This window comes from Pimephales promelas, chromosome 11 (genome assembly GCF_988280905.1).
Source record: "Pimephales promelas chromosome 11, fPimPro1.hap1.1, whole genome shotgun sequence".
Classification (NCBI taxonomy): Eukaryota; Metazoa; Chordata; class Actinopteri; order Cypriniformes; family Leuciscidae; genus Pimephales; species Pimephales promelas.
The window spans coordinates 915,191-939,475 of record NC_142779.1 but is presented as its reverse complement, the minus strand read 5'-3'; the positions used below and the strand labels follow the sequence as shown (position 1 = coordinate 939,475).

Below are 24,285 nucleotides of genomic sequence, written 5' to 3'. Positions count from 1 at the left end.
GATCAGTTCTTTGTTTTAGGAGACAATAACTTCATTTATCATGCAGTTTGATCTATGAAACTGTAGATATTTTACATTCACACTACATGAAAGGGAATATCTGAGAAAGCGTAATGAGGCTCTGGAAAGATCCTAAAACCCCTATAAAAGCTTTAACAAACAACCTCTGATTTTAACTTTCACTAACACTTTAAAGAGTTTATATATTATAAAAGATTTCTAATGCATTAATTATAACGCTCTGTAATGCACAGGACTGAAGTACAGAAAGAGTCACTGTCCTCGTTTGTCATGGAAGATCACGTGTGCTGTTCAGATCTGAGATTGAGTAGTTTTTATTATTATAAGTAGTGGATGATGATGATAACTGATTAACAGAAATCAAAGGATATGGTTTCACTTCATTAAACTTTTTTTTTCCATAAGAATCATCCTTAGAGTAAAGAGTAGGAGTTTAACGATATGCCATACACATCACGATACCATATTATTGCGATACTCCGAGACTCGTTTTACTGGGAACATCAGACATCTGGCATATCAGGACACAAACATTCCCACATTACGCTATTATACACTATATTCAACATTATATAGTAGTTTAATGTAGTACTGACACACATTTTGTCTCACAGTGATTTTTGTTTTGGGTGTACCATCCACATTTGCATTTTTGTATCGTGATTAGGGCTGTGCAAAAATTAATTGCAATTAATCGCATACAAAATAAAAGTCTGTGTTTACATAATATATTTGTGTGTCCTCTATATAATTATTTTTTATATATAAATACCTATGCATGCATGTATATATTTAAGAATTATTTGCGCTTAAATTCTGTATATATATGTATATATATATATAAATACATAATCTATATTATAAAAATATAAATATTTTATATATGAATAACACATTTTCTTAAATATATTATTTTTGTATATATAAATACACACACATGTATATTTTTAAGAATTATTTGCGCTTCAATTCTATATATATATATATATATATAATCTATATTATATAAATATAAATATTTTATATATGAATAACAAATTTTCTTAAATATATTATTTTGTATATATAAATACACACACATGTATATTTTTAAGAATTATTTGCGCTTAAATTCTGTATATATATATATATATATATATATATAAATACATAATCTATATTATATAAATATAAATATTTTATTTATGAATAACACATTTTCTTAAATATATACATGCATGCATAAGTGTTTATATATACAGCACACACAAATATATTATGTAAACACAGACTTTTATTTTGGATGCGATTAATCGCAATTAATTTTTGCACAGCCCTAATCGTGATATATTATTGTTAGACCCCTAGTAAAGAGTGTTTTACTGACCTTCACGATGGGCTTTATTGCATTCATGCAACAGATAAACGCTGGTGTTGTGTGTCGAGAGCAGTCGAGGCCAACACACACTTAATGAAGACCGACACAACTGGGCCGAACCGAAGCGGAGCACAGAACCAGACCAAACCAGCCGATACTCAGAGAATCATTCAGAACTCGAGGTGTGTCAGGAAGTATACAGATGTGTATACTCACTCACACACACACACACACACTCAAACAGAGACGGTCTCATTGGAAAACAACCTTTTTAAGGCACATCAGCAACTGTTTCAGAACCTGCCGCTATAGTGGAGGGAGAAAACGACAACGAGTCACAGAAAGAGTTTAATTAGTAGATTAATTCAGCTCGACCACAGAGAGAGAGAGAGAGAGAGAGAGACATTGAGTTCCTGAAGCTGGAGAGTCTCAGAGTGCCGAGGAGAGACGCTTCTTCAGGACGATACGCTGCCCTTGAACGCTGGATTAAGTGAATATTTATAAGTCTGGATTTTCTGACCTTATCTCTACAACCTTCATCTGTTCTCCATCGGCTCACGTCACACACACACACACACGTTCACAGTGCATCTCACCAATAAACCCATCAGAACTATGTCTCTATACTAAGAAACATGAAAATATGATTAAGTCATGGCAATATATTTTAATTCTATTACTCTGGGTGTTCGTGAGTTGATGAAAAGCTAATATAATGAATTTGATTAGGGATGGGCAACGATTAATCGCGATTAATCGCATCCAAAATAAAAGTTTGTGTTTATGTAATATATGTGTGTGTGGTGTGTATAATTATTTTGTATATATAAATACACACACATGCATTAAGAAATATTTGCATGTATATACTTTATATATATATATTTATACGTAATTAATATTATGTATAAATATTTGATATATTAAGAACACATTTTTCTTAAATATATACATGCATGTGTGTGTATTTATATATACAAAATAATTATACACACACCACACACACATATATCATGTAAACACAAACTTTTATTAATCGCGATTAATCGCATCTAAAATAAAAGCCCATCCCTAAGTGCGATTATCAAATCCAAGACTGCTGTTTTTATTAATAAATAATAAATGCGCTGCATGTTTCAAAACAATTTACATAACAATTGTAATTTACAAAATTTTTTTTTTTTAATTAGTCAAATTCAAAACAAAACAGTACTGCATGTGAACATCATTTAAGTGTTGAGTTATTATTATTATTGGCATCAGGGAGCCATGAACATGTGAATGTGTCATTTAATTATTGAAATATTAACTTAAAATCTCAAATAAATATTTTAAGTCTGGATTTTTCCAAGCTTTAAATCGTCAAATTAATTTAATCAATTTGAACTTAATAAATGAAGTTATACAAGATTCAACAAGACATGATTTAAAAAAAACAATGAGTTGATATGACTTGCACAGCCATGCAAGTTGAATTAGAGGTGAAAATGTTTCTGAATGAATGAATTAATAAATGCATAACCCATAAAAAGGATGCAGTATATCATAATATCGTTTTCTCTCCGACTGTATTCACAAGTAATTTTTTCAATAAACGTTACAGCTAGGGATGCACCGAATATTCGGCCGCCGAAAATTTTCGGCCGAAAATGGCCCAAAAGTGCATTTTCGGTTTTCGGCCGAAAGACTTTTATCACCGAAACAATACGGCCGAAATGTTGTGATGACGCAAACAGAAACCGCGACCTGCACGTGCTTGTCTGAAGCAACATGTCTGCGGTGTGGACGTATTTCAGTGTATCTGAACCCGCGATGAGACGGAAACCTTGTTTATCCACCTATAAACAATGCGTGCCGCCATGACGACGACTCCGGTTCCGAGCGGGTCAAGAGCGGTGCGCGCGCTGTCTGTGGAGACACGCGCTGCGGAGGCAGGCGAAAGTATAAACAAGGCAGCGCGAGTCTCCACAGACAGCGCGCGCACCGCTCTTGACCCGCTCGGAACCGGAGTCGTCGTCATGGCGGCACGCATTGTTTATAGGTGGATAAACAAGGTTTCCGTCTCATCGCGGGTTCAGATAGGCTACACTGAAATTTTAGATTTTAGATTTAAATTTTAATGTTTAGAGCAGGAAACAATTAAAAATTATAAATTAGACTCGCGCTGCGGAGGCAGGCGAAAGTAAACAAGGCAGCGCGAGTCTCCACAAACAGCGCGTGCACCGCTCCAAACGGTCGAGGGCTCGAGGCGTTTATACTTGACGCGCTCTCCGTTGTAACTGTTACTATTCTTTGAAACGACAGGGGACGACTCAAGTAACTGTCCTCTAACCATCAGGAATCGGTGAGAAGAAGACAGATAAATACATGACAATGTTTATTTTTTTAGTATTCCACCACCAATACAAAAATAATCAGGTAAAACCCAGTAAACCCTGAGATTATTACTTGTGACATTACAAAAAAATATGTATATGGGAACATGTATAGAACTAAATTAATGCTCTCTTAAATATTTTCTACATTCACTAAAAATGTTTCATTAAGTTTCATGTACATTTGTATTAAACATGGACCATTGTTCATTTAAAAAGGCTTTTTATATTGTATGCTAAATTTTTTAAAATGTAACTAATTTAGACATGCAAACTGGGTGCTAATGTGATGAGAAGTTTGCGCTCGGCTTTGTTTTTGAGAGAACGTTTCATTTTAAAACCTTTCTGCAGGCCAGTAGATTATTATTTAGTGCACACATGAGTGGGGTCAAGTTAAACATTTTAGTTTGAATTTTATTTTTTACTGTGCATTGTGCTAAATATATATTTGCATAATTTGTAATTGATTTATTCTTTGAAAATGTTATATTAATTTATGCAATTGCAATGCCTTGATTTTAGTTAAGTTTGTACACAGTCATAGCCACAAATGCAATGATACTAATAATTGGCATAACTTCTTTCGGTGTTTCGGTTTTCGGTTTTCGGCCTTGGTTTCCTCTTTTTCGGTTTTCGGTTTCGGCCAAGAATTTTCATTTCGGTGCATCCCTAGTTACAGCATTTGCTTGTTAGAGATAAATGAATCAGTCGAGTCGTTCAGTATAATCTGTGATCCAGAATCATGATGAAATGAAGAAGATTTTAATGTCTGATCGTCATCCGGACGTCCTCAAGAACACTGCCTCAATCCCACAATCCTCCTCTCCTCAACACGAGCGAGGCCGACGAACGTGTCTCGACCCCGCGGCTTGTAAAGCACGGCTCTGCTGATCGATTTCCCGAGAGAGAGAGTGTGTGTGTGTGTGTGTGTGTCTGATTGATACAAAGGAGCCGTACAAACGTTTCCATCCCTACATTGACAGATTCATTACAGCGGCTTCCAGCTAATACATCATTCATGCTTCCAGTGTACACACACACACACATACACACACACACACACACACTCGCTGCAGACCTTGAAAGTGTGTGAGGCTTGTCCTGCTGTGAAGCTTTACAAGCATTGCTTTCTATGTGAATATATAGTAAAGTGTAATTTATTATCATTACTCCAGTCTTCAGTGTCACATGATCCTTCACAAATCACTCTAATATGAGGATCTGATGATCAACAAACAATTATGATTATTATCAATGTTGAACACAATCTTTTTTTTATTATTATTAAAATGTATACTTGTTCATCAAGGATGAACTGAATCGATCCAAAGTGACAGTAAAGACACTTATAAAATGTTAGAAAATTATTATATTTCAAATAAAAGCTGTTCTTTTGAGCTCTCCATTCATCAAAGAATCACGGAAAATAAATGCATCACTTTCCGCAAAAATCATAAACGTTTGTTGATCCTCATATTAGAGTGATTTGTGAAGGATCATGTGACACTGAAGACTGGAGTAATGATGATAAATACAGGAATAAATTACACTTTACTGGATATTCACTTAGAAAATTGATTATTTACATTGTAACAATATTTAATTGTTTTACTGTATTTTTGATCAAATAAATGCAGCTTTGGTGAGCAGAAGAGACTTCTTACAAAAACATTACAATGTTATTAATTATTCCAAAATTTACAGCACCAATGTATGAGAGTTATGATGTTTTTCTTTGTATTACTAATAATCGAAAGGCAAATTCTATACTATTTATTCATATGCCATTCGCTTTCTTTCTTTAACAGGTCTGTCCAATATTATGTCTATAAATATAGGCTATTTATTTATTTATTTATTTATTTTGAGAAATCTGCTCTTGCGGATCTGGCGCTGCATTCTCAGCACTGTCAAAATAAAAGTCCTACAATTACCGGGCGATGTGATCATTAAAAATGGAAATTATAAGCTGATATATCGGGGTCAACCACCACCTAACAGCAATTTACCATGTGAGGAGACAGTGACAGGTCGTGAAGAAGCGGTCACACACACACACACACACACACACACACACACACACACACACACACACACACATATACGATACTAAACTCGTGGTTCTAGTCAATAAACTGAAGTACCGCTAACTGAAACCAGCACCCATCACACATGCTCTGGAGACCAGCTGTGCCGCCAGACGAGTGCAGTAAATCACAAGACAATCACAAAACAAGGAGCGTTTCTAGATCAAACCAACAACAATTAGCAAGCTTTCACAATGACAGGTTCAACACACATAATAAGAGTCACTCAAATCCTTATTAGATGCTTGATTGATGACTTCTCACTAATCATTAACAACCACAAACACATCCATTCCTGAATCAAACCGATCCAGTCTCAACCTATTAAAACATCATTCCCTTCACAGTGAACATACAAACACACACTGATCTCACCGGGTTAGTATCATCGCCCTTCTCCGGAAATCCTCCAGTCAGTCCCAAAATTATTTCACAAAGATGCATGAAAATCCAGTTGCCGTGACTGTATTATTTAAGAGACGTTGAACTAAAGGCCTCAAACACACACCTGTTCCCTGCTCACGGGTGTGTCAAAATAAAAGTCCTCCAAGGAAAAGGCCATACATTTTAATATACACTGCTCAAAAAAATAAAGGGAACACTTAAAAAGTAAAAACAAGAAAAAAGTATTTAATAAGATTATTTCATTCATTCAGAATCAGATCTATGATGTGTTATTTTAGTGTTCTCTTTATTTTTTGAGCAGTATATATTTATATATTCAAACTGTGTTTTAATTTTTTTGTTTCTAGCCATTTCAATGGTCCCCTATAGTGTTCTCATCTCACAAGATTCATAATCTGATGAACATGAACATTGTGGATAGAAATACCATTGATGTGATCTATAACTGGGATCCTTTGAAAAATGACTGGTCATAATTTTGAAATGTTATCGTCCTAAAAATGTCCATCACATCCCATAAAAATTATAATTGAGCATCTCTTGACGTTCCATGAAAATGTTGTGATATTTTATGGCATTTGAATGAAGCTTAAACTAAGTCAGGAAGAGTTTTGCCTCAGTTTTATTAATTAATATGCATGTTAAAAACTCACTGACTGAAATGTTATTAAGACATAGGTTTATATATTACACCAGGAACTGTTATGAAGATTAACCAATTAAAACCAATTGAATCAAACCACTGAAAAGAGAGCGATTCGGATGGGTCTGAGCAGATGTTTCAGTCATGCACTGGGTAAACATGTTCAAAATAATCTTTACTGTCATTCACCATATGCTCAAATCCTTATTTAACAGAATGTGTGTCGAGAGAGCTCGGAATAATTACAAATATGAAGACGCAACATAGTGTGAATTATAATGAGGCACTGCAGAAATGCTGCGTTTTTTCTTATTTTTGGCCTTTTACTTCTTTCCCTTCCACAGAAAACACTTTACTTAAGCCTTATAATACATTATAATTCTTATCTATTGATAGTTACGCCTTTATAAAGTATAATGTACGACACTTTTACACTTGCTTTAGCCAGTTAGTGGAGACAGACCGAGCCGTCTCTGACAGATTAACTCTACGCCGCTTCTTGTAATCCTGTATTTCTACATCTGTGGCTGTTAAGATGATCTCAGTGTCTCGCTGTCTTTTCTGCAGTCAAAGAGACTCGAGTCCTTTACATCTGACAGAGAAAGAGAGAGAGAGAGAGAGATGATAAAGACGTGCTTTTACAGTCACTATATCCAGAAGACAGAGAGTACAAGAGTTCAGGAGTTTCTCTTCATTTCAAGCTCTCGTTTTATTCCCTCTTATCGTATTATTTGTCTGTTATCGGTGTGTTGGATCAGTTCTGAGCTCATCAGAAGACTGAAATCCTGAGCGACTGAACCTTCTCTTGAAGATGATGTAATAATCACACTGATTTGAGGTCAGTGTATTCTGGAGTTGATGTGATGTGAGGGCGCTTCATCAGCAGTAATGTGCGTTTTCATTCAAAACATTATTAATAGTTTAATATAGTCTAATTAAACTAATAAATAGTCTTTTTTTTACAAAAAAAGTAGAATTAGAACGTGCTTGTTGATTTACAACATCAATTTGTACAAATTGCACTGAAATCTGGGCTAGAGATAAAAGCAAATTCAGTTTAGAGTAAAACACCATATGGACAACAACTAAAAATATGTGTTTGTGTCGCATTAAAGCATTAAAGTCCTGCATGTTATCACTTGTCCAGCTGGTATAGTGTGTGTGTGTGTGTGTGTGTGGGAGAGAGAGAGAGAGAGAGATTTACTTTGTTATAAATCCTTTTTATTTTATTTATTAATCTTTGTTTATTTCATTATTATTGTTTTATGATATCAGTATTATTTTGTGTACTACATGTTCTAAATCATTTTCTATGTTGTTTTGATGCTTTGGCAATACAAAATGTTTGTTTTTTTGTCATTCCAATAAAGCTTTCTGAATTGAATTGAAAGTTGATGTGTGTGTGTGTGTGTGAGAGAGAGAGAGAATGTGAGTGTGTGTGTGTGTGAGTGTGTGAGAGAGAGTGTGTGTGTTGGAGAGAGAGAGTGGATGTGAGAATGTGTGTGTGTGTGTGTGTGTGTGTGTGTGTGTGGTCAAAATGAAGAAGATTAAACCCTCTCTGGTGATGTTTGGACTCGTACAGTGTCCATCAGCATCGGGCCACATGTGACACCTGTCTAGTGAGAAACACACACACACACACACATCTCTCACAGAGGATTCTGTGAAAACCTCAAACACTTAAACAGCTTTTTCATTTGTCAAATATGGCACGTTCAGCCAGTGTTAATCCAGCACACATTAATGCTCATGGGTTTGGGTTTGGCAAACAAGACAAATTCAGGTCAAAAGCGCATTAATCTTCAGTGAAATAATCTTCATAAAGTGCAGATATTTATGATTTTGTAACAGTGTCTTCGAAACAGGCGCCAGTATGAGCTAGCTTTACATCATAGCAAAAAAATGTCTTCATCACTATTTTTGTCTTGTTTTCATTTACAAATATCAAAACATTCTTAAATCAACATACATTTACTTGAAAATCAGAATGACTGAAGATAAGGTAAGAACGTCTGGTCCAATCTCAGAGAAACACTACTGTAAATCTCAGAGAAACACTACTGTAAATCACAGAGAAACACTACTGTAAATCTCAGAGAAACACTACTGTAAATCACAGAGAAACACTACTGTAAATCATGGAGAAACACTACTGTAAATCACAGAGAAACACTACTGTAAATCACAGAGAAACACTACTGTAAATCATGGAGAAACACTACTGTAAATCACATAGAAACACTACTGTAAATCTCAGATAAACACTACTGTAAATCACAGAGAAACACTACTGTAAATCATGGAGAAACACTACTGTAAATCACAGAGAAACACTACTGTAAATCATGGAGAAACACTACTGTAAATCACAGAGAAACACTACTGTAAATCATGGAGAAACACTACTGTAAATCACAGAGAAACACTACTGTAAATCATGAAGAAACACTACTGTAAATCACAGAGAAACACTACTGTAAATCACAGAGAAACACTACTGTAAATCATGAAGAAACACTACTGTAAATCATGAAGAAACACTACTGTAAATCACATAGAAACACTACTGTAAATCACGGAGAAACACTACTGTAAATCACAGAGAAACACTACTGTAAATCATGGAGAAACACTACTGTAAATCACGAAGAAACACTACTGTAAATCATGGAGAAACACTACTGTAAATCACAGAGAAACACTACTGTAAATCATGAAGAAACACTACTGTAAATCACAGAGAAACACTACTGTAAATCACAGAGAAACACTACTGTAAATCATGAAGAAACACTACTGTAAATCACAGAGAAACACTACTGTAAATCTCAGATAAACACTACTGTAAATCACAGAGAAACACTACTGTAAATCATGGAGAAACACTACTGTAAATCACAGAGAAACACTACTGTAAATCATGAAGAAACACTACTGTAAATCACAGAGAAACACTACAGTAAATCACAGAGAAACACTACTGTAAATCATGAAGAAACACTACTGTAAATCACAGAGAAACACTACTGTAAATCTCAGATAAACACTACTGTAAATCACAGAGAAACACTACTGTAAATCAAGGAGAAACACTACTGTAAATCATGGAGAAACACTACAGTAAATCAAGGGGAAACACTACTGTAAATCATGGAGAAACACTACAGTAAATCACAGAGAAACACTACTGTAAATCACAGAGAAACACTACTGTAAATCACAGAGAAACACTACTGTAAATCACAGAGAAACACTACTGTAAATCACAGAGAAACACTACTGTAAATCACAGAGAAACACTACAGTAAATCACAGAGAAACACTACTGTAAATCACAGAGAAACACTACTGTAAATCACAGAGAAACACTACTGTAAATCACAGAGAAACACTACTGTAAATCATGAAGAAACACTACTGTAAATCACAGAGAAACACTACTGTAAATCATGGAGAAACACTACTGTAAATCACAGAGAAACACTACTGTAAATCTCAGAGAAACACTACTGTAAATCACAGAGAAACACTACTGTAAATCACAGAGAAACACTACTGTAAATCACAGAGAAACACTACTGTAAATCACAGAGAAACACTACTGTAAATCATGGAGAAACACTACTGTAAATCACAGAGAAACACTACTGTAAATCATGGAGAAACACTACTGTAAATCACAGAGAAACACTACTGTAAATCACAGAGAAACACTACTGTAAATCAAGGAGAAACACTACTGTAAATCACAGAGAAACACTACTGTAAATCACAGAGAAACACTACTGTAAATCAAGGAGAAACACTACTGTAAATCACAGAGAAACACTACTGTAAATCATGAAGAAACACTACTGTAAATCACAGAGAAACACTACTGTAAATCACAGAGAAACACTACTGTAAATCAAGGAGAAACACTACTGTAAATCATGGAGAAACACTACAGTAAATCACAGAGAAACACTACTGTAAATCACAGAGAAACACTACAGTAAATCACAGAGAAACACTACTGTAAATCACAGAGAAACACTACTGTAAATCACAGAGAAACACTACTGTAAATCACAGAGAAACACTACTGTAAATCATGAAGAAACACTACTGTAAATCACAGAGAAACACTACTGTAAATCACAGAGAAACACTACTGTAAATCAAGGAGAAACACTACTGTAAATCATGGAGAAACACTACAGTAAATCACAGAGAAACACTACTGTAAATCACAGAGAAACACTACTGTAAATCATGGAGAAACACTACTGTAAATCACAGAGAAACAGTACTGTAAATCTCAGAGAAACACTACTGTAAATCACAGAGAAACACTACTGTAAATCACGGAGAAACACTACTGTAAATCACAGAGAAACACTACTGTAAATCACAGAGAAACACTACTGTAAATCACAGAGAAACACTACTGTAAATCATGGAGAAACACTACTGTAAATTACAGAGAAACACTACTGTAAATCATGGAGAAACACTACTGTAAATCACAGAGAAACAGTACTGTAAATCTCAGAGAAACACTACTGTAAATCACAGAGAAACACTACTGTAAATCACAGAGAAACACTACTGTAAATCATGGAGAAACACTACTGTAAATCACAGAGAAACACTACTGTAAATCACAGAGAAACACTACTGTAAATCATGGAGAAACACTACTGTAAATCACAGAGAAACACTACTGTAAATCATGGAGAAACACTACTGTAAATCAGAGAGAAACACTACTGTAAATCACAGAGAAACACTACTGTAAATCACAGAGAAACAGTACTGTAAATCACAGAGAAACACTACTGTAAATCACATAGAAACACTACTGTAAATCATGGAGAAACACTACTGTAAATCAGAGAGAAACACTACTGTAAATCAGAGAGAAACACTACTGTAAATCATGGAGAAACACTACTGTAAATCACAGAGAAACACTACTGTAAATCACAGAGAAACACTACTGTAAATCATGGAGAAACACTACTGTAAATCACAGAGAAACACTACTGTAAATCATGGAGAAACACTACTGTAAATCAGAGAGAAACACTACTGTAAATCAGAGAGAAACACTACTGTAAATCACAGAGAAACACTACTGTAAATCTCAGAGAAACACTACTGTAAATCTCAGAGAAACACTACTGTAAATCATGGAGAAATACTACTGTAAATCACAGAGAAACACTACTGTAAATCATCACAGAGAAACACTACTGTAAATCACAGAGAAACACTACTGTAAATCTCAGAGAAACACTACTGTAAATCATGGAGAAACACTACTGTAAATCATCACAGAGAAACACTACTGTAAATCATGGAGAAACACTACTGTAAATCACAGAGAAACACTACTGTAAATCTCAGAGAAACACTACTGTAAATCTCAGAGAAACACTACTGTAAATCACAGATAAATCACGCGGCTGGGGGTGGTCTCTTTCGAAAGGTCTCGGTCCGTTCTCCACACAGTTTTCGCCGAGATATTTGCGTTTTTTCGCTTCCGGGGGGGCTTTGGGGGCCTGTATCTCGGGGCCCCGGGGGCCCACGAGGCTGCCGGTGGTCTCTTTCGAAAGGTCTCGGCCCGTTCTCCACTCGATAAAAATTTGGCTTCGAAACGTTTATTTTTCGCCGAGATATTTGCCATTTTCTCCGAGCTGGTGTTTTTTTTTTTTTTAAATAATCATTTTAAATATATCTAGTCAGTGAAAGACTATAGCATATTCAGCTAAAATAATTTTTTAGTTTCAGAATCAGGAATATTGTTATTCAGGTGTCTCTACTGTCCTGTGCTTTGAGTTTCAGCACCAAGTCCAAGACTATTCATTCACAATGCAAGCCCAAATTTAGCATTTTAATCAACATTTTTTGTTATCCTTTTATCATATGTCTTGGAGTATCCTTATAATATTGTATCGTGAGTTCAGAATCTTGATATCTATCTATCATCATATTCTACGTGATTTTCTGTGAATTCTGTCAACTTTGAAAGCACAAAATCTGCAGATCGGTTCAGTCTCATGAAAGTGCGTCTCTATAGCACAAATTGTATTTATCGTGTAATTTATACAGAAAAAAAATAGTTTTGATGTGCATGTAAAACGCAGTTTTATTTTCGCATGCTCAACTAGTAATACAGACATAGGCTACTACACACCACTGATCTGATCCGAGGGGTTTACGGAGCGTATATATGCATATGCACAAAAAATATATATTTTTGCATATACAATTCGTGCTATGGATTCGTGCAATTTGTGCGATAGATATACGCATTTTCATGAGATCATTTTGGACATTCGGCAACTCCTGCCAAGATCTCATATCTGAGCAAAAGTCGTATATTCCAGCCTTCACACACACAAACTCTCCCAGACACAGAGTAATTCCCAGCTGTATTCCCAGTTTAATGTAACGAGGTGTTTTAGAGGTAATTAGTGACCCTGAACGCTCCGGCTCGGGATCCTCCGATCGGCTTCATCTCAGAGTTTTAACTGAAGCCCACAGATGAGCCTCATACACAGATTGCAGGCCAATTAGCAAACGTCCTTCCTCGTTTTTGGGAGTGTGGATGAGAAAAATAACTCGTCTGAGATCATGTAGAGCTCATTCATGACTGAGAGAATTAACACATAATGAGATTTGGGGTTTGAAGAGAATATATCAGATGCATACACTACTTTTGTTTCAATCGGACTGAATGAATCTGAATGAATTTGTTTACATGAACGCTGAACATGTGATCGGGTTGTGATGTCGCAAGCTTCAAATCAGGATTTATTTTTGACGTGTGAATATATAGAGTTTCCCACTGTTTGCAAAAAATAACCATTCTCCTACATCGGTCCATTAATTTAAACAGCAGACTTAGCCTGATATCAGTTTCTGGTTATGATTTGGAGACGATGAGCATATGAGCTCTTTTATATTGATCACGCAGTAAAACTAGTTTGGTTGCATGTAAACGTAGCCAGTGTGATGTGTGTGTTTCATAAGTGTATTGTATTATTTTGCTTAGATTTGATTAAGCTAGAATGAGAAAGAGAGACTTTGACAATTAAGAACCATTTAATACGTCACATTCTCAGTGGTTTCTCTCCCGATTTGATTAAATGGAGAACAAATGGAGACGTTTGCTGAAGTGTCCGGCTCCTCAGGTGTTCCTCCTGAGATAAAAACTCACACACTTCTCATCTAGAGCTCAGAAAGAAATGTGTCATGTTGTGTTAGTGATCTCGATGTGAACACATTTCTCATCACATGATCAAACTGTCTGAGCTGCTTTACACATTATTTGTGGTCATACTGTAATTAAACAAACAAGGACACACACAGAGATATTATGGGAATGCAATCTGTAGTGGTAGTGGCACCCAATGTGGGTTTAATTCTTCTGTACCACCTTTTGAAGTCAGTCAAATTGTAACCAGTATTTGAAACACTTTTTAAAATTTAAACGTTTTTTTTTAAATGTAAACGCACGGTCAAAAAACTGTGTTGCTTCCAACGTCTCTAACTTTAAACTAAAACACATCCAATCACTTGCGTTGTGACGTAGTGCGATCTGACTGGAAGCTCAAAATAATTAAATATAATAATCAGATCTAAACATTACTAAATGTACATTTTAAATCCAAAATAACTAAAATAATAATTCTAATAAATCTTCATGAAATATTTTCTTACTATTTTTTACTAAATTATTATTTCAGATGAACTAATCCCTATGTGGCTCTTACACAATCATTCTTAGAACATATTTTTGTTTATAGCTGATACCTGCATGCCTATGAAGTTATTAGAACATTATTTCTGAATCTGAGTGTTTCAAATGTCTAAATCACTTTTATATATATATATATATATATATATATATATATATATTATTGGTTATGCAAATGTTAAGGGAACATTCCATTCAACCCTTCTTCAAACATCACTGGAATGTTACTTTTGAACGTTCTCTGAACATTCCGAAACAAGTGGTTACATTTAAAAAAAACTGTTACTAAACACATTCAATGAACAAACCATAAATATTGGTTTTATGTTTAAAGTTTTAAGGACATTTTTCTGAATGAACATTCTAGTAACGTTACTGGAAGAATGTTTGTTCATAACTTTGATTGAACATTCCCTGAGAGAGTTGCTGTAAAGGTCACACACACACACACACACACACGCTCAGCGAATCACGCATCACAGACAGTCTCTTACTGAGACCAACACCTGAAGAACACACACTAACTGTGTGTGCTGGAAACTCCTCGCAGTTTAAACGACTTATTCACTTCTGGAAATCTAAATATCGGCAGTATGAGGACAAAATCATTTGCATACACAAACGGACTGGCGTATGGCTATATCATTTTACAGGTGAATATAAAAAAAACAGAGCATGACCCAGTCAAAGCAACAGATGCTGATTATAGAGAAGCCTTGTCGTGTTTTATTCCGCCCTCACGGGTCAGACGGGTCAGAGTCGATGCTTTAGCTGTCGATCTGTCTCTACACTTATTCAGCGGGATCCTTTACAGACTCTCTCTCTCTCTCTCTCTCTCTCTCTCTCTCTCTAGCGCAGCGGTGATGAAACGCTTCCAGTGGTTTAGCATTCAGAGGCGTTTCTCTGTCAGCTTGACGCAGGTGAGTGTGTGTCAGAGATGCGCAATACATCTTTAATGCAGTTCTGCAGATGCAACGGCATAAACACACACACACGGGAACAAACGGAGGAGGAGAGGAACACACACACACACACACACACGCATCAGGAAACCTCACAGATGCATGGACAAACACCAAAAAACCTTAAACACAAAATAAATTTTGTTGTTTAAACCTTTCAATGCTGTAAGAATGAAAAAGACTGGTTAAGCATATATATATATATATATACAGATCTGTCCGTTAAAAATGATGAAGTTGTATGTCTCAAAGCTTGCCTAATCTTTTGCTACACTCAGAAGTTTGTACCTTTTCTTCTCAAAAAGAGTTTATACTTTTAGGGCGTAGTATAAGTAGGCGAATTGGGAGTTTAATTTTCGCCTGAACGTTTCTTGTAAGGACCGACTTCGTAATATTTGATTTAAACGTTATATAAAACTGTGTGTGAATGATGTGATTGTGATCATTACGAATGATCTAAATCTCCCAGAGGCAACTCTGACACTCAGCCGGCAAATAAAGTCCTGATCAAAATGTATTCCAAATAGAAAGCAGCGGGTCGTTCACTTGTTAGTGTGCACTAGGGCAGAATGATGATCAGTTAACCAGATCCTGAGACTGATTCACACACACACACACACACACACACATGAGATCAGCCTCCAGCGCTTGTGTGATTTATAGTGAACTTCACTGTTGCTCCTCATTAGACCAATGTTCTTCTCCATCATGAGCTCAACTAAAGATACACTTAATGTATATGATCTACACACACAACATAATTAGCATATCCAGAACTATCAATCAGAATATACATCAGAACTATATTTGCAAACGCTTTTCCTTTGAGCTAAAATAATTGCTTGAAGTTCCCTTAATATTTTTAGCTACATTTCAATCATTTAAAGACATATTTGCATGTTCAGAGTTCTTTGATGTCAGTTAATGGTCACATGATATGCAGGTAAACAAATAAACAAAGTGTGTTCGTACACTGGCAGCCACACGTTTGGAATAATTAGGATTTTTTAATTTAGGTCTGTTCGCAAAGACTGATTTTATTTGACATGAAGCTTATAATATATATTTAGACATTTATTATTGTAATATTTCAATATTTAATATATATTTATTGCATTTTAGAGTGATTTGTGAAGGGTTATGTGACACTGAAGACTGGAGTAATGATGATAAATTCAGGAATAAATTACACTTTACTGGATATTCACATTGAAAACAGATGATTTACATTATAATAATATATTTAAAAAAACACTGTATTTTTGATCAAATAAATGCAGCCTAAGTGAGTTTAAAAATAATGAAATTGTAATTCGTAGTTTGACCGGAGAGACAAAGACATAATAACTGTTCATGTAACCGAGAGAATAAAATATTTAAAAACAATATTTATAATTTAAAATATGTCTAGTTATAAAATTGTGAAACATTAGAAAAACATTTAAATAAAATATTTCCTCATTGAAGCATTTAGGGAATCAGAATTAAATTATTTAATTAAAATGTATAAATGATTAATTATTTTAAGGCAAGACACGGGTGAAATGTTTAAATGTGCAAATGATGTGGTAACTACTCAAATATGCATACAATTCGAGAACAGAAATCTGAACATTGGATAGAAAAAAATTAAGACATATTAGAGTTAAAGGTTTTTATAGAGCGGATTTTGAAAATAAAACAGAAAATACAGTCAACAGACAGAAAACATTTCAGGAAATAAACCAGACGGATGATAAATGAATGACAATAAAACGGTAAAGTTTGGTGTGTGTGAAATGGAGATTTCTGACTCAAACTCACGTCTTTGAATTGAATATATACAGATTAATACAATTCAATAAAATAAAAACATTGGAAGTTTTTGTTCCACTCATCTGAAAGTAGACACTGTTATGAGAGCAAAATAGACCAGTGCATGAACAAACATGACGGTTCTCGCCTTAATTCAAGTAAATCGGACAGAATAACTGGTTTTGTTTCCAGTCCGAATGTCTAAAAAATTCTTAAATCAAGATGCATTTACTAGATGAGTGAAATTACAAGATATTATGTCTTGTTTTCCAGGGGAATTAATCCAAATTAAGTGAGTTTTTGCTTAAAACAAGCTAAATTATCTCCTACACTCTCAGAAAAAAAGGTACAAAAGCTGTCACTGGGGCTATACCTTTTCAAAAGGTGCACTTTTGTACCCAAAGGCTGCATATTGGTACCTTAGTGGCACCTAAAATGTACATATTAACACCTAAAATGTACATATTAGTACCTAAAATGTACACATTAGCACATAAAATTTACATATTAGCACATAAAATGTCGATATTAGCACATGAAATGTACATATTAGCACCTAAAATGGACAAAAGTTGCCCCCCAGTGACAGCTTTTGTACCTTTTTTTCTGAGAGTGTAATGGAGTGAGATTTTATTTCATTTTTTACATATTAGGACCTAAAATAGACATATTAGCTCCTGAAATGTACATATTAACACTAAAAAATGTACATATTAGCACCTAAAATGTACACATTAGCACATAAAATTTACATATTAGCACATAAAATGTCGATATTAGCATCTGAAATGTACATATTAGCACCTAAAATGTACATATTAGCACCTGAAATATACATATTAGCACATAAAATGGACAAAAGTTAACCTTTTGAAAAGGTACAGCCCCAGTGACAGCTTTTGTACCTTTTTTCTGAGAGTGTAATGAGGTGAGATTTTATTTCATTTTTTTAATTCAAACAGAAACAGGATTATTTTTCTCACCCCATTGGCAGATAATTTTGCTTGTTTTGAGCCTAAACTCACTTAATTTTGATTAATTCCCCAAAAAACAAGACATAATATCCAATGGCATTTTCCTACTTTAGTAAATGCATCTTGATTTAAGAATTTTGTTGATATTTGGACTGAAAACAAGATAAAAATCAATCATTTTTGCAGTGTAAACCCAGTCCAAAAACCAGTGAACCAGTTATTCTGTCTTTTATTATTATTTATTACTTTATATTATATTATTATTTATTACTTTTATATATTATTTACTTGGATTTTTGCCAGTGTGTTTGGTGAGTGTTGACCCTCACCTGGTTGAGCTGAGCCATGGGTGAGCCGGAGACATTAAGCGAGTGACATCTGAAGTTGAGCAGAGTGTGTGTGCGCTGTGATCCGCTCTCGTCGTGACCCGGTTCGGCCACCGGGGGCAGCAGAGCCACCGTACACAATAAACCCATGAGAGTCGGGGGGACCATCAGGGCCTCCAGAGCGATGTTAGCAGAAACCTACACACACACACACAACGTTACGCGACCTACTTTCCTCACACTAATTGCTCGCTGGAAAATAAACCTCATTCATTGTACGAGTCAGTCAAGGACTGATTATGAAAATGTAAAGTCTAAACAAAGACTCCATTAACGATCCGAGTCTGTAACCCACATTATCCGAACACTAACAGGACATGGTGATTACGTCAATATTGACAGCGTTGGGGTAGAAACCCACCTGAGATACACACAGCATGTACAGTATTAGCAGCCCACGGCCCACAATGCATCAGGGAACAAATCAGCGGTGCACAAACCTCTTTTCATTAGTGTTTAATGAGCAAATCTCAAGAGTAATTCATGCCAATTCACAAAATAAATGTTTTTCTAATCAAAATATTGTTTTGCAGCTTAAATTGGCGATATATACATATATTCCGCCTTTTTTACAGTGCATATTTTTCTTAAATCAATCGGCTGAATGTGTTTTGTATGGAAGCTTGTTTCCGGCACAGAACAGAAAAATTATTTCTGCAATTCTGACTTGATTTCTCACACACTTGAATCTCAACGCAAAACTTGTGAGAAATAAAGTCAGAATTGTGGGATATAAACTTGCAAATGTGTGGTAACACTTTACAATAAGGTTCATTAGTTAACATTAGTTAATGTGTTTACTAACGTGAACTAACAATATATTTGTTACTGTTAATGTTACTTAATAATTATCCTGTTGTTCATGTTAGTTCACAGTGCAGTAACTAATGTGAACAAATCTTTGATTTTAATAAATTTTAATTTATTATTATATTTATATTTAATTTATAAATTTTAATTAATTTATTAATTTGATTTTAATTGTTCATTGTTAGTTCACAGTAGTTAACTAATGAACCTTATTGTAAAGTGTCACCGAAATAATGATATTAAACATTTAAACTCCAGTAAAATTACACACGAAAGTCTATTTATATAATTCAATTATTCAATTTTATATTTGAACTATTGTTTTCTGATCTAAACTAATATAAATTAAGTGAGTTACTACATAAAACAAGCAAAATTATGTGCCAATGAGGTGAGAAAAAAACTTTTTTTCCTATTTTTTAAAATTTTTTTTAGAAAACAAGATATAATTTCTAATGTCATATTATACATATCTAGAATTTTTAGATATTTGGACTGGAAACAAGACAAAAATACTAAGAAAAGCATGTTTTGGAGTGTGATAAGTGTTGCTTTTTAACACAACTCTATTCTGTTTTTCTATTCACAACATATTTTTGCAGTGTTGATCATTGTAGCCAATCACAGAGATGTTTGTTAAGCGTGTGAACGCAATGGCCAATCAGAATGTGCTCAGAGTTTGTTCAGATGTGAATATAACCAACAAAGCATTGTCTTTTCCTCCATGTTTCCTGAATGAAAGCGTGTGTGAGCTTCACCTTTGAGATGGCGGTGTTGTTGGCGTTGAGCACGAGATCTGCGATGCGCTCCACACACTGGACGATTCGTGTACACGCACGAGCTTCATTCTGAGCCATCCAGAGAATATGTTCCTCCACCTGCATCATGTGACTGGCCGTGACGAACACGTGGTCACCCAACTACAGAGAAACACACATGAGTGGACAAGTGGTGAGTGTGTGATGTTGCTGTTTGAGTGTCAGTGTTCCCGAACTCCTGAAACGCCTCCATTGTAGTCTCGAGTCTCTCCCGGGAACGAACACTCACAATATTCCTCATTATAATAATTCATGCGCAGAATAAAGGGGCGGGGCCTGGTTGAACTAGTTAGTAGTGTGTTAAATTGCCGTTTATGGAAAGGGGCGGGGCATTTCCCAAACACACTCGAAGCCCTCGACCAATCACAACACACTGCTCCAGCTGACCAATCAGAGCACAGTGTGCTTTTCAGGAGGAGGGGCTTCATAGAGACAGGAAGTAAACAGAGCGTTACTGACAGACTGGGAAGAGAGGAGCCGCAACAATGGAGAATAATGCAGGAAAACCTGTTCTAGGAGAAGCAAGACTTTGTAAAAAGGCAGAAAAGATAGTCTAGCAAAATTAAGAAAACAAAAAAAATATCTCCGTTTAATTTTAGTTTATTTTTCTGACCCCATTGGCAGATTGTTCTTCTTGTTTTAAGCATAAACACACTTCATTCTGATTAATCAAACACTTAATATCTTCAGTCGTTCTGCTTCTTCTCCAGTACGTGTATCTTGATTTGAGAATGTTTAGATATTTGTGCATGAAGAACAGCCTTTTTTTAGCATTACATGCACAGTTAATCTCCATTGACTGAATTTATGTCTTGAACAAGCCATCAAAAACTATAAGAGCTTTGCGATTGGTGATTAAGATGAGTCTCTATAGCAGAACTGACGGTTATATCTCATTTCCTTGAGTAAAGAGGCAATCTTCACAGTTCTTACGTGACCTCCAAGCCCTTAAACGACATTTGAAGCAATATATTATTGTAACTTTGACTTTAAGCTCTGGCTATATGCCGTTAGTGTTAAACCTGAGTGTTTCAGGAGTGTGCGCTTCACAGTTAAAGTCATGTTGTGTTTTTATTTACCTAAAGCAGCTTTGAGCTAATCATATTCAACACACGGCTTCAACATCACCGCCTCCAGCATTCTCCAAGTACATGTGCATTGTTGCTTTCCAAAGGGTTTGATTCCCTGTCAATGCACAACTCACTTGTAAAATGTAAAACCTCTTGAAAACTGCATGCAAATGTTTGCGTACTTGGCGTGAAGTGTGTGTCTGGCCCGAAGGTCACGTATGGAAGGAACAGCTCTTCATCTGTTGTGTAATTAATACAAATTTCCCCAAAGCGAGTGTGTTTTCTCATTCACACCCTCCGAAAGCTCTTCTGGCGGAGTCTGCCGGTGTTATTAAAATGCTAAACGTGTTCACTGAACATGTGTACATAACACTTAAAGCTGAAAATAGCTGATAACAATGTGCAGTGACTCAAATTGCACCTAAATTGCACAGTAGCAGAGCGCTGCGTCACTGAGTGTGTGGAAGAGACCGAGACACACACACATATCATCACTACAGTCTTCATATCACAAAAAAGGGATTTCAGGCCTACGTTTAAGATTTATGTTTTTGAATTGCTTTTAAAATTTCAATTAATTTCCGCGGATTAAACAGTTTTAAACTAATAAACGTAATGGGATGCATAAAAGAAGAAGGTTATATTTCTACACTCAAAAAAATCAAGGCATAGTTTATTATTAATTAATTATATGCAACTGTTATTTTCATATTTTGAAATTGCATGTATATAAAGTGCTTAAAATCTGCATTAATCTGTTCGTTGGGAAAAAAACACATTCAGGTAAAGTATGAACATGGTTAAAATATGGGTAGTTGTGGAACAAGCAATTGGATTGTTAGTGTGTATTTAAAGCACATTCAGATTATATTGCAGAAATCTGAGCGGCTTCATTTATGTGGCTGACAAATATGCATTCATTAGTTTATGTTAAAACTGTAATGGAAATGGTACATGCAATTCAAATATAAATATTTTTAAATCAAAATACATTTACTGGAGATGCCAAATGGCCACAAATGTAAAGAAATTCTGAAATTAAACATTAAGTGATTTTAAATTAAATTATAATTATAAAAATGAAGTGATTTTAAATTAAATTATAATTACAAAAATTAAGTGATTTTAAATTAAACTGTAATTATAAAAATTAAGTGATTTTAAATGAAATTATAATTATAAAAATTAAGTGATTTTAAATTAAATTGTAATTATAAAAATTAAGTGATTTTAAATTAAACTGTAATTATAAAAAGTTAGTGATTTTAAAATAAATTTTAATTATAAAAATGTTGTGATTTTAAATTAAATTATAAAATTAAGTGATTTTAAATTAAATTATAAATATAAAAATTTAGTGATTTTAAATTAAATTATAAATATGAAAATTAAGTGATTTTAAATTATAATTATAAAATTAAGTGATTTTAAATTAAATTATAATTACAAAAATTAAGTGATTTTAAATTAAACTGTAATTATAAAAATTAAGTGATTTTAAATGAAATTATAATTATAAAAATTAAGTGATTTTAAATTAAATTGTAATTATAAAAATTAAGTGATTTTAAATTACCAACTGTAATTATAAAAAGTTAGTGATTTTAAAATAAATTTTAATTATAAAAATGTTGTGATTTTAAATTAAATTATAAAATTAAGTGATTTTAAATTAAATTATAAATATAAAAATTTAGTGATTTTAAATTAAATTATAAATATGAAAATTAAGTGATTTTAAATTATAATTATAAAAATTAAGTGATTTTAAATTAAATTATAATTAAAAAGATTAAGCAATTTTAAATTAAATTATAATTATACAAATTAAGGGTTTTGAATTAAATTATAATTTAAAAAATTAAGGGATTTTAAATTAAATTATAATTTAATAAAATAAGTGATTTTAAATTAAATTATAATTATAAAAATTTAGTGAGTACTTAAATCAAAGAGAAAAAAAATCTGCCGACTGAGTCAGAAAAACAAACTTAATTCAAAGGGAAAACAACACTATTTTTCTTGACATGTTCTTCTAAGCATAAACTCATTTTAATTAATTTCTCAAATCTTCAGTCATTTTGCTTCTCCAGTAAATGTCTCTTGATTTAACAATATTTAGATATTGGTGCTGGAAAACAAGACAGAAACACTGAGGAAGAATCCATCAAAAGTATTAAACGAAGAAAAACACAGCCAGTATCATGATAAAGAAGAGTTTGTCTTTGCTTAAACATTCATAGATTTTGATCTGTTCTGGACTGACTGAATATAGCCCAAAACCTGATGGATTAAACGGGTTGAGGCATTATGGGATGCGATTCTCACCTCTCTGACATCATCCACCAGGCGTGTGAGTCTTTCTATCAGGTGAGTGACAAATATGACATCCATCATGTCTCCGAACAGCGCCGCCCTGCTGGTGAGAGAAGAGAGACGCTGCGCCACCCTCAGCGCGCTCGACGCGTTCACCGGGATCTGAGTTTACATCAGAGAGAGACGGAGCACAACGGAGAATATATGAAGCAGCACAACTGTTTTCAACACTGATAATAATCATAAATGTTTGTTGATCATCAGATCCTCATATTAGAGTGATTTGTGAAGGATCATGTGACACTGAAGACTGGAGTAATGATGCTGAAAATCACAGGAATAAATTACACTTTACTGGATATTCACATAGAAAACAGATGATTTACATTATAATAATATTTCACAATTTTACTGTATTTTTGATCAAATCTATATGTATTTACATCTTTAAAATATATGTAATTTCATTTAAACAAGACTATTATATTACATTGATTGATAGTGTGTTGGTTGACATGTT

General features: G+C 34.2%; 1 protein-coding gene across 1 annotated transcript in view; it reads right to left on the bottom strand.

The window, feature by feature from the left end:
* The window catches only part of adgra1b (adhesion G protein-coupled receptor A1b), a 115,590-nt gene that overhangs the window by 51,055 nt on the left and 40,250 nt on the right, over window positions 1-24,285 (bottom strand). The window contains exons 10-12 of the mRNA XM_039649272.2: window positions 23,778-23,927; window positions 20,320-20,481; window positions 18,695-18,889 (exon numbers count right to left, since the gene is read on the bottom strand). Coding sequence (XP_039505206.2) covers window positions 18,695-18,889; window positions 20,320-20,481; window positions 23,778-23,927 — 507 coding nt within the window. The remainder of the gene's footprint in view (window positions 1-18,694; window positions 18,890-20,319; window positions 20,482-23,777; window positions 23,928-24,285) is intronic.